The sequence below is a fragment of the Salmo salar genome, chromosome 08 (genome assembly GCF_965601325.2).
Source record: "Salmo salar chromosome 08, fSalSal1, whole genome shotgun sequence".
Taxonomy (NCBI): domain Eukaryota; kingdom Metazoa; phylum Chordata; class Actinopteri; order Salmoniformes; family Salmonidae; genus Salmo; species Salmo salar.
This window is the reverse complement of record NC_138298.1, coordinates 10,035,449-10,047,249: the sequence shown is the minus strand read 5'-3', so window position 1 is coordinate 10,047,249 and position 11,801 is coordinate 10,035,449. Positions and strand designations below refer to the sequence as shown.

Here is an 11,801-nt window from a genome sequence, read left to right as displayed (position 1 = left end):
TAAACAAGGCTGCACGGGGATTTCTTTCGACATGACTCCGTGCAGCCAATGTCAACTCTAGGTATAATGCCGTAAACCGCTTGTGGATTGGACAGCTATAACGCAGTTCCAACACCGCTATAAGGGTGTTGGCTAACGCGGATCTGATAGAATCTAGGCCCTAATGTTATGCATAAGGCTGTTTTTTGTTTCTGTCTTTTGTTTTCCATGGAAAATTCACGACTGTAGTATTGTGATACTGGTATCATGAGAACCAGAGGAAGATGGTGGGAGGAGGGGCTCATTGTAATGGCTGGAATGGAATATGGGAACAACGTGTTTGACTCAGTTCCATTTCAGCCATTACAATGAGCCCATCCTCCTATAGCTCCTCCCACCAGCCTCCTCTGAAAACACTAATGTAACACACAAACACAGAAGGCCAGTTGATGGGTATAGATGGCTACATCACTTTATGTACAAAAGGCAACAACTCACACACACAACTGCCCTGATGCGGGTAGATCTAAAAAGCTACCAAAAGTGACTATAAATACATATTTCTGTGATCCTATATATTTCAAATTATGCCACAATACATTAGGAGAGGGACATAGCTAGACCTCTCCCTTAATTACTGCCTTTCCACATCGTTCCCAGTTTCCCCTAACCTCAATCCAGACTGAATCATGTTATGTTGTTTCACTTTCCTAATTAGTGATAGTAAAGCGAAACAGAGCTGAATTCAGTTTCAATTTCCAGGCTAGTCCCAAACCACCCATACCCACACAGTCTAGTCTAGATAAGTACATGTTGCATGTGTACTTCTGTGGCATCAGTCAAGACGTCCCCCTCTTCTACTCCGTCTCCCTCTCCGCCCCCTTCCCAAACTACCTCTCCCTCCCCTACAGTCTCACACTGTTGAAGGGTGTTAGCGGAAGGAGAGGAGGCAGAGAGAACAGAATCGTCCAGAGTGTAGCTTTCGCTACAACCCACAGTGGTTGGGTCCTGAAGCTGAATGTCCTGAGTTTGGGGTTGGACCTGGGCCATGAGAGGGAGGTTGGCGGTAGAAATATGGGAGCTACTCTGGAGGGTTTGGAGTTGCTGGGGGGTGGCTAACAGCGGGATCTGCTGGAGTTGGGTCTGCGACCCGTCAACGGTCTGGAAGGTCATGTGGAGAATCTGCGGCTGCTGATTCTGCTGCTGCTGATAAGACTGCAAGGTCATTTGCTGGAGCTGGTGTTGCTGGGTCACCACCGAGCTGGAATGAAGGGCCAGTTGCTGGATCTGGGCCTGCTGCTGCTGCGACTGCTGCTGATGCTGCTGTGGGGAAGCGGCCGCCACCTGCTGAACAAAATGAAGGGGCATCTGGAGCTGGAGGGTGTGGTGGGGTTGCTGCTGGGTGTCGGAGGGCGACGGGGGGTCGATGGGAGACAGGGCAATGGTTAGGGGCATCTGCATGGCATGGAGGCCCTGGTCCTGACTCACTACTACCACCTGGTGGCTCACCTGACCCATCTGAGCTACCTGTTGCCCCATGTGGGTCACTTGTTCGCCCACTTGGGTCACCTGCCCCAGCGGAGCCACCTGTTGCCCCACTTGAGTCATCTGCTGGGCAGGCTCCAGTCGTACCAGCTCCCCCTGGTTCCCGACAGAACCCATTCCCGAGGCCTCCAGCAGGGAGGCGGGGGTAGTGATGAGGGCCCCTGCGTTGGCCGCCAGGGCCTCGGCGATGAGCACCTCTGGGTGGCTCTTGGCCTTGTGGGCCACCACACTGTCCTTCTTCTCAAACTTCTTGTTACAGATGGAGCAGGAGAACTGGTAGGTGGCATCAGCGTCGTGCTTCTTCATGTGCCAATTGAGGGAGGCCTTCTGGCGGCAGGTGAAGCCGCAGATCTCACATCTACAGGAAGTGAGGGAGAGTGAAGTAGAATGTAAGAGAGAAAAGGAGGGGGGGTACATTCAGGGGGTCAGATGAGGTGCAGGTACAGACAGGTGTGACATTTACAGTTGAAGTCAGAAATGTACATACACTTAGGTTGTAGTCGTTAACTCGGTTTTTCAACCACTTCACAAATTTCTTGTTAACAAACTATAGCAAGTCGGTTAGGACATCTACTTTGTGCATGACAAGTAATTTTTCCAACAATTGTTTAGACAGATTATTTCACTGTATCACAATTCCAGTGAGTCAGAAGTTTACATACACTAAGCTGACTGTGCTTTTAAACAGCTTGGAAAATTCCAGAAAATGATATCATGGCTTTAGAAGCATCTGATAGACTAATTGACATCATTTGAGTCAATTGAAGGTGTACCTGTGGATGTATTTCAAGGCCTACCTTCAAACTCATATTGTGCTTTTTGGAGAAATGTGGTCTGATGAAACAAAAATAGAACTGTTTGGCCATAATGACCATCATTATGTTTGGAGGAAAAAGGGGGAGGCTTGCAAGCCGACGTACACCATCCCAACCGTGAAGAACGGGGGTGGCAGCATCATGTTCTTCACAAAATAGATGGCTTCATGAGGTAGGAAAACTATGTGGATATATTGAAGCAACATCTCAAGACATCAGTCAGGAAGTTAAAGCTTGGTCGCAAATGGGTCTTCCAAATGGACAATGACCCAAAGCATACTTCCAAAGTTGTGGCAAAATGGCTTAAGGACAACAAAGTCTAGGTATTGGAGTGGCCATCACAAAGCCCTGACCTCAATCCTATAGAACATTTGTGGGCAGAACTGAAAAAGCGTGTGTAGCAAGAAGGCCTACAAACCTGACTCAGTTACACCAGCTGTCAGGAGGAATGGTCCGAAATTCACCCAACTTATTGTGGGAAGCTACCCGAAACGTTTGACCCAAGTTAAATACTAATTGAGTACATGTAAACTTCTGACCCACTGGGAATGTGATGAAAGAAATAACCTGAAATAAACCACTACTATTATTTGGCTAAGGTGTATGTAAACTTAGGACTTTAACTGTAAATAAATGGAATTAATGAACAACCAGGCAAACAAGTAAATGAGGTTGGAGATGGAAACTCACTGCAGTGGTTTCTCTCCGGTGTGGATCATGCGGTGCACAGCCAGGTTGTGGGAGCTCTTGAAGGCGCGGGCGCAGAACTCGCAGATGTAGTCCCTCTGGTCTGAGAGAGGGAACAGAGGTGAGTTAGCAGTAGCTCAACACAGAAAACAATGACGGGTCAAGCGCTGATTGTGTGATTGTACATATAATGTACCTTTGTGTAAATGTTAAGTGAGGATAGTTAGATATAGTATTCAGTGTGGGTGTCTGTGGATCTCTCCGTGTGTTTACCTGTGTGGTGCTTGGCATGGCGAAGTAGCTGTTTCTGCAGCCTGAAGAGTCTTCCACAGGATGGGTGAGGACATACAAACTTCTTCTTCAACAGGTGCTGGTACTTAATATGGTGCTGGGAATTACAGGAAAAAGAGAGTCAGAGAGAGATGAAGGATGGGGGAAAAAAGCTAAATATTCACCAGTGTTGGGGTCAATTCCATTTCAACACTCAATTCAGGAAGTGAAATTGAAATTCAATTGCATGCATTGAAGAAATTCTGAATTGAAATTGACCCCAACCCTGTTCGTGCACAACTCAATCTTATGATCGCTTGGGTGCTTAATCGTCACCATGGCGACCACTACAGTTGCTATGGCAGACCTGCAGGTAGCGAGGGTGAGCCAGGACTGTGCCACACCCCTCCATCTCACAACGCACGTACTGCACCGGGGGCTTCTTCCTGTGGGGGCGGGACATGACAGAACTGTCAATCATCATGTAACTGTTTTGTTAGTTGACTGTAAAAAATGATATATATTTTTATATATATAAAAAGCGTATTGTTGCAGTTGAACAGCAATGTCAACTTTACCTTCTTTTTGGGAGCCGGGGACTTTTGTCATCTTTCCTTCGCCTGCCTCTCCTGACGGAAATGGAGAGAATAAAAGAAGTTGGAGAACTCTATTCAAGCAAGGAGTTAAAGAGGCCAGATCCAATTAAAATGTCCATTAACGTGAAAGAAGTTTGCCCTTGCACACCCTTCCTTTAAAGTCTGCAATTGCACACTCTGTTATGGATTTAACAATGGTGGAAACAGCAGCCACTTCCAATGCTTTAAAATACATGATGGGGAGAGTGAAAGTACACACTTTGGGAGAAGGTTGGAGAATGGGGGAGGGGCTTACTTTCTGGGCACATCCCCCTCTCCGAACTCATTCTCCAGCTTCACATCTGTGCCCTCTATCTTAATTCCTGGCTCCTTCTCTTTCTGTCTCGGAGGGGGTTTGCGCCGTGGTTTGGGGACATCCCTGAGAGACGGAGGATCCATTTAGAAGGTCAACAGACAGGTCACATGGGTAAAACAAACATTTATATGCATGCATACATATTCACACAAAGGGAATAATACATTGGAGCTGACATACACACACAAATGGAATGCATTACGACAGACACATATATATACACACACACACACCTAGTAGTCTCAGCCTCTGGGTTGTAGCTCTGGTCGTTGAGGTCATCTCTGAAGGGAATGTCATCATCACTGCTGATTACCTCCTCCCCACTGTAACAACCACAGTGCTCAAACTCATAGCCTTACATACACACACACAATGATCCTACCACACCTCCACTTGCTAAACATTTATGTGGACCATTGATTATTGCCTATTCTGATCAACAAACACTGCTGTCTCGCCAACGTTACCTCTGTGACTGTGGCTGGAAGCTGAGGTCTTTCGGGTCATCTTGGAAAGGAGGCTCATCTTCTCCTCCCAAGAGAACATCTTCCTCATTCTCCTCTTTTTTCTCACTGAGGCGAAAGGAGTCGGTGTTACTACGGCAGCACAGCGAGACAGACCCAAGTCTCTCTCTCACACACACACACACACATACACACGAGATGAGTAAGAATGTGTATACTCACATCCCAACTGTCTTCTTTTCGACTAACTTTGCCTCCACCTCCACTGGAAAAATAAATCACAATGCCAATACAACAATTACAATTTAATTGGGCTTTTCAGGATGACACATTCCTCTCTGTCTCGGAACAGGCCCAACCCCCACAGGATAGAGGTAACGGACCAGAAATCGAACCCCAGGTGTCTATGCAACCCAAGACCTTGTTAGCCCACACTGTTTAATGCCAAACACAATTTAGCTGGTTGGTGTGCCTACCGGTTGGGGTGTCGGTGCCAGGCTCACTCTTGCACAAAGGTTTGGCGGACCCCCTGGCACCCCGGGCAGAAGGGGCCTTGGCACGCGCCTGAGCATTCTGTGAGTGAGGGGGGGCTGGAAGGGGCAAAGTGAGTGCCATCATACACACCTTGAATTAGAATATTGCAACAAGTCTTATTAGTTTGTTACTGTAGACACATGTCTGTCTAGTTTATCAAGCAATGTATGAGGGTGGTCACCTACCTTGAACAGTGGGTTTCTTTGGGTCCCCTGAGCTGCAGAGAAAGATAGTTATCAAAATAGTGAACTTCTCGGCTAACTGTTAATCTAGCTATGTACAATGTGACATCATCATGAGTTGATGTCATTCAAGACTGCTACATACAAGTCACAATTTGACAAAACCGCTCGCACCAGGAATGAGGAGAAAACAGGTACATTAGACATTAAAACCAGGTATTACCCCTCCCCATTCCTCCTCCCTTTTATAAAAGGAACTGTGCTGGAATACGTACATTTCAGAGAATACAATTAGCAGCAATGCATGCAACCGGTTTTATGGCATTAAAACGTTGACAAGCAAACTTGGCTGGCTAACAATTTCACAGGCATTTAAAGATGTTACGTGTATTGCAGAGGACACGGCTATATTGCAATGTATGGTGTACTAAAGGCGTATACGAACGTACTCATGAGGTTGACTACTGTCGTCATTCCCGACCTCTTCTGTACTCTCTGTTGAAGCTGCGGAGGAGGCATTTTTCCTGGGTCGTGGACAAGCAGCCTTCCTCCGGCGGTTTACGGCTTTGTCGGGGCTCGATTCTTCTGCATCGTCACTCTTCTCGCTCTGCAACCAAGCTGGTACCGTTCGTGTAGACCGGTCTCGTAACACTCGTCCAGAACTCGGAGTGCCTGGTGTTGATCCATTCGTACACGGTGAAGGAGAACCCCCCTTCTTCCGGCCGACTCCTCGGCCTCTCGAAGTCGTGCGCGGGGTGACCGCTGCACTCGAGGCCGGGGATTGGGCCGTGGCCTTGTCGTCTTCGGGCTCTTCCCTTTTATTGTTATCGCCGATTTGCGGTTCCATCACCGCGTGTTCCTGGTTCCTACCCTTTTGTCCCGGATCGTATTTATTACTTTCTCTGATACTGTACTGACAGGGGAAAAAATGATTACATTTGATACAACATCGATCAAACGCTTGGATTGTTAACTAAAGGCCGTAATCCGACTGTGACATAATTCACAGAATTCAGGCCTTGTCCGCAAATTATAAGCATTCATTTATTGATCAATAATTTTTTTTAAACTTTCTTAATTCTTACTATAATAATAAACCAATATCCATTTTTAAAGAACCAGACACTATTTTGCATTCTTAAAGCTATAGTAAACCTAACTATTTGCACGGGCCATGTCGCGTTACCACTTTGTTGCGTCTCCTTTAAGCCAAAATAAAACCAAGGTTAAATGCATAAGCAACATATTGCAGTTGCACACGTTCGCAGCATCATCTCCCCCCCCCAAAAAAAACCTATATGTACAGACCACATAGCACGTGTTGGTCCCATCCCGAGTGTTTACAGATCTGTGAAAACGGACGCGCAGGAGCTGTGCACTGAGTCCGCGCGCACAGACAGCCTTCCTAGTCATGGGAAATGTAGGCCGAGTGCAAACGTCATACATGCTGTTTTATCAGATTTTATTTTGAATGTAACGTCTAACACAAAGTACAGTGAATGTAAGAGTACATTGTGTTATCCAGTCCTTTCTTTGTAAATGATAATGTTTTGTTATTTTATGTTTTTAAAGTTTTTTTCGCCACTAAATGGCTGTGTAGCCTGTTCTAAAATAACTGGGTAGCAGACAGGGGGCGCTGTCCGGAAGCCACTACCAACAATCTCTCACAGTCTTACGTCAGAATTAGACGTTCATCCATGTTTCTCAAACATACAACTTCAAAGGTTAAGTTTAGGCATTCTAGAAGAAAAAGAAACACACCCCCATTAAGGCGAGGTGCTGGCTAGCGGAGTAAAAAACTTGAAAATAAGGGAGAGCAAGAATGGCTTAAGATCATGTTGAGACCGAAGGGTGCAAGGGTCTTGAAGTTAAAGGTCCAGGCAGCCTCTCGTTTTAACAATATATTATCAAGGTCACCCCCTCTCCTAGGGAGGGTGACATGTTCGATGCCAATATAACGCAGAGACGAAATCGAGTGGTTTGCTTCCAAAAAGTGGGCGCAACTGGGTAAGTCAAGTTTTTGTACCTAATGGTGCTACGATGCTCTGAGACTTTTTGGAAGCAAACCACTCGATTTAGTCTCTGCGTTATATTGGCATCGAACATGTCACCCTCCCTAGGCGAGGGGGTGACCTTGATCATTTATTGTTAAAACGAGAGGCTGCCTGGATCTTTAATTTAAAGACCCTTGCACCCTTCGGTCTCAACATAGACTTTGATCTTAAGCCATTCTTGTGATTATTGTGACTTTGCCATTGTAATTGTTTGTAAGCTTGTGTAGTCTAAAATGAATCTATGATCGTATGCTATCCATTTGTTTTTTTGTATGGTGTTCTTTGTATGCCATTTTTATATTTGAGAATTAACCAATGATATTAGGCCACACTTGGCCATGATTACAGACACCTGTGTGTCTTTTGACACTATATAAACGAGTCATCTCGCAGTGTTTGTGATCATACCCTGATGAAGACAGCTTGGCTGTCGAAACGTTGGATATTACATTTTTGCATCTGATCTCCTAGAGTGTGCGGCTCTCCCTTATTTTTAAGTTTAGGCATTAACTCTGAATTTTAAGGTTATGGTTAAGTTTTGGCATCAACTCCGAAGGGTTAAGGCTTAAAACAAAGATCTCATACAACTTTCTATTGCTGGATTCAGACTTGCAACCTTTGGAATCAGAGGCAGATGCTCACTGTTGCCCCTAGTGGCTAGTTTCCAGGTAATCGCCCTACTGACTGGCTGACTGCTGACTGGCTGACTGCTGACTGCTGACTGACTTCATGGCCTACACATTCTCAGCCCATTCACTTTCATTAATTTCGTAGTACAGTATTCCAATAAATACATTTTTCTTTGATACATTTGCTTGTTGTACATATATTTCTTTTGACAGATTGTTCATATACGTCTTTGTAATTTATCAGTCGAAAAAGGCAACATTTATACAACATGTATTACACTTTAATACAGTGAATTATAAAGGCTTTATGCTGGCTTCATCTCTAATGACATTTGTCATTCTCAGTCCAGTGATATAAGATTTTCTTTTTTAAATGTCCAATGCAGATGTTTTTATCTCAATATCAAATAATTTCTGTGTAACAATTAAATACTGTGATGTTTTCATTTAAAATGGTAAAAAAATAAACAAAAATAGGTTCTTAGCAAAGAGAGATTTCTCAAGCACAAATGTTGCTAGGACTATCTGGAAGTGTTCTGAGTGTGGAGGGGAAAACTGAACTAGCTGTTATTGGCAGAGGGGTTTGGAACTCTCTTTCTTATTGGTCTATTAACTAATTTTCCACCTGGTGACGTCACCAGGCAGGCCCAAACTCCATCCCACCAGGTTTGCCTGTTGTTCAATTCTTTTTTTCTTCTTCATTGTATTCACAGGAATGTCCCTGTATTGATGTGTAATATTGTTATTATTGTTGCAATGCAAAGAAAAAATATATATAATTAAAAAAAAGTACAAATCACGTTTTGACTGCACTGGATCTTTAAAGTGGACTTTCATGTAAAATGTATTTATTTAATTATATATTGAACATGAACAATAACAAAAAATAAAAACATTGAAATATACTGACAGGACTACATAAACTTAACATAGACGGGTATTATACGTCAAAAGAAAATGTACATTTGTCAAAAAGTTTGGTATGTACTGCATTTTTCTTTTTACATTTTCTGATCATTTCAAAATAATGTTTCAGTTCCACCTTAAACAACTTAAAAAGCAGTTTGTTCTCTGCCCACTTCATCTTATGAATAATCTTCCTAGAAAAATAAGTAAATTAACAATTGAATCGGGGTCCATATCAGTTGGGTCAAAATAAAACATAATGTCAATATTTTCCAAAGAAACATTAAAAGCGGTTTCCCTTAAAACAAACCATTCTAAATCAATCCAAAATCTTCTGACATGAGAGCTGACATGCACCTGTTGGAGTGTTAGATAAATGACTTAACAGCACCACTGGGCTGCAGTGTTGACCACCATCTTTATCACTATGCGGCTTTGGTAACCGGTCGGGAGAGAGAAATCTGTATGATGCCTTTCAACAAAGGGCACACACCTGTTGGAATGCTAAATGGAGGACTCACCTTTCTACATTTCACAGCCACTTGGTGGCATGTCAATACAATATAAAATTTTTGGAGTGGCACACTACATGCTGCTGATTCTGTGCTGCCTCCAGCCGCTTAATGTGCTTGGGCACGGGCTGACTGGGACAAGAATTTGGCCCTGGCAATTTATCCACACCAGCCCACATCACTGCGCACACCGCCAACTTTAAAATGGTTTATGAGATTGAAGAACACATTGGGAGGGATCTCAGACCATTCTTACATAAATCATATTTTCAGATCCTTGATATCCTTCATCTGCAATTATTGACTGCCCTCTTCAACAGGGACTGACATAGTGATTTGGAGACCCCAGGCAGAGGCCAGTCTGAGCCCCCCCCCTACATTTTTTTAATGGGTTTTATAGTAAATACGTGTAATTTAACTGTAAACTTCACGTTCATCCCAAAAATTCCAGCATCCGAACAGTGCACTGTGCACCTGCCAACTTTCCTTCAATTCGCAAGTGGCTAATACTATCTCACTGGAGAAAGCATCCGAGCAAACTAAACAGTGGCCCTCTGACTCACTATATGTAGGGTTGGGGGCCTTGAGCGGAACATGGGGTATCCTCAAGCAGAGAAATTATGCCCAGCTCACGAACGAGGCCCCTTGATGATGTGAGGCATAAGGTAATTGCCTGTTCTGCCTAATGTTAAATCCGTCACTGCTCTTCAATTCAGGTTATCAATGGGGTTGAAGTCTGGAGACTTAGATGGCCATGTGTTCAATTAACCATTTTTGGGGGGATTTTGATGTGTGCTTGGTGTTATTGTCCTGCTGGAAGGTCCGTACTGTCACAGATTTACACACATAATATTACGAATTAGCCTGAGACCTCATTGACCTTAATTTTTAAATTATTATTACAGGGCTCCAGTCTAACATTTTCCCCTGGTGTCACTGGTGACACTAACTTTTACAGTTGGTGGCACCAGCCCATGACTTGGTTGGACCCAAATCATGATTTGGAATCATCTTATGAAGTCATTCATTGTCCTTTATTAAGAACTATAATAAATAAACTACTGATTCAAGAAATACGTTTACATCTAACACATCCAAGCAGGAATGCATGATTCAAGATATTTTGATGTGCAACTTAATTCAGTGATTGAATTTGTGATGCATTTTGGGTTGACAATTATGCTATAGTTGCTATATTTTAATGTCAAAATAGGACTCCAGAATTTCCTGCAATTGCATTTTTAAATGTTATATGATCAGAACGCATTTTTCTCTTGAGCGCATAGGGAGAGAGGATAGTGGCTCGGTCATCATAGCAGCAGGCCCCAGCGAGGGCACAGGCACAAGGGCAGGGCAGACACTTTCATTACAGGAATCATGAGGATATTGCACTTTACTGTTTGACCAAATCATGGTTTTAACCGCCCAAAAAATAGGATTTTGAGTGAGGTGACAATGTAGAATATGCTCTTTCTACATTAATAAGCACCCTTTCCGTTTTTAATGATCCTGGCTGTCTAACTGATGACAGAGTCGGAGCAGGTCTCTTTGCTGATGCCGCGTTTGACTTTCAACGTGAGGCTGAGGTCACACAAACAATCAGAAGAACCGGGTCAGCCCATCTTGATAAGGGGGCCGGACGTTGCCGACTGATCAGGCAAAGGCTCATTATAGATTAGTATAAAATAAAAATTGCAAAGAAATTGCAAAAAAATACATCTTAACAAATGCCAAATTCTGTTTCATTTTATTTTTATATAAAAAATATTTATGTGTGTAAATTTTGACGAGCCAACCCAATAAAAAAATTGTCATGCCGATCTGGCATTTGCCAGAATTGCCAGATGGCCAATCTTCCCCTGTGTGTAGGGGTTTGGTTAAATTCGATTAAATCTCCAAATTGATGTACTAAAAGAGACAATATCTAATCCTGATTTACTTAAATGTACTACAGGGTGATGTACATGACTCAGTTTTCAACAATGTCTTTATTTCATTATTCCTGTTTTCTTGTTGCTAAATTTGGGACTATGTACGTAGACAGTTATTGTCTTTTTCCACATTTTGTTGTGTTACAAAGTGGGATTAAATTTGATTCAATTGTCATTTTCTGTAATGCCAAAGTGGAAGAAAAATTATATTATTTGAAGAATAAAACGCTAGTATATCTTGATTAAATAAGTATTCACCCCTCAAGATAATACATGTTAGAAACACCTTTGGCAGCGATTACAGCTGTGAGTCTTTTGGGGTAAGTCTCGAAGAGCTTTGCA

General features: G+C 43.3%; 1 protein-coding gene across 2 annotated transcripts; it reads right to left on the bottom strand.

Moving 5' to 3' along the window:
• Window positions 1-425: 425 nt before the first annotated feature.
• LOC106609954 (uncharacterized) lies at window positions 426-6,729 on the bottom strand. Of its 2 annotated transcripts, none has more exons than XM_082978366.1 (12): window positions 5,877-6,729; window positions 5,431-5,462; window positions 5,188-5,301; window positions 4,934-4,976; window positions 4,715-4,819; window positions 4,481-4,570; window positions 4,188-4,310; window positions 3,875-3,925; window positions 3,664-3,742; window positions 3,300-3,414; window positions 3,030-3,129; window positions 426-1,882 (listed from the first exon to the last, which is right to left on the bottom strand). In XM_082978366.1, the coding sequence occupies exons 1-12, from the start codon at window positions 6,272-6,274 to the stop codon at window positions 778-780; spliced, it is 2,355 nt and encodes a 784-aa protein (XP_082834492.1). In that variant the 5' UTR covers window positions 6,275-6,729; the 3' UTR covers window positions 426-777. The 2 variants fall into 2 exon arrangements, with proteins under 2 accessions (XP_082834492.1, XP_014064496.3); XM_014209021.3 differs by having other exon boundaries at window positions 5,188-5,335; window positions 5,877-5,959.
• Between the last annotated feature and the right edge of the window lie 5,072 nt (window positions 6,730-11,801).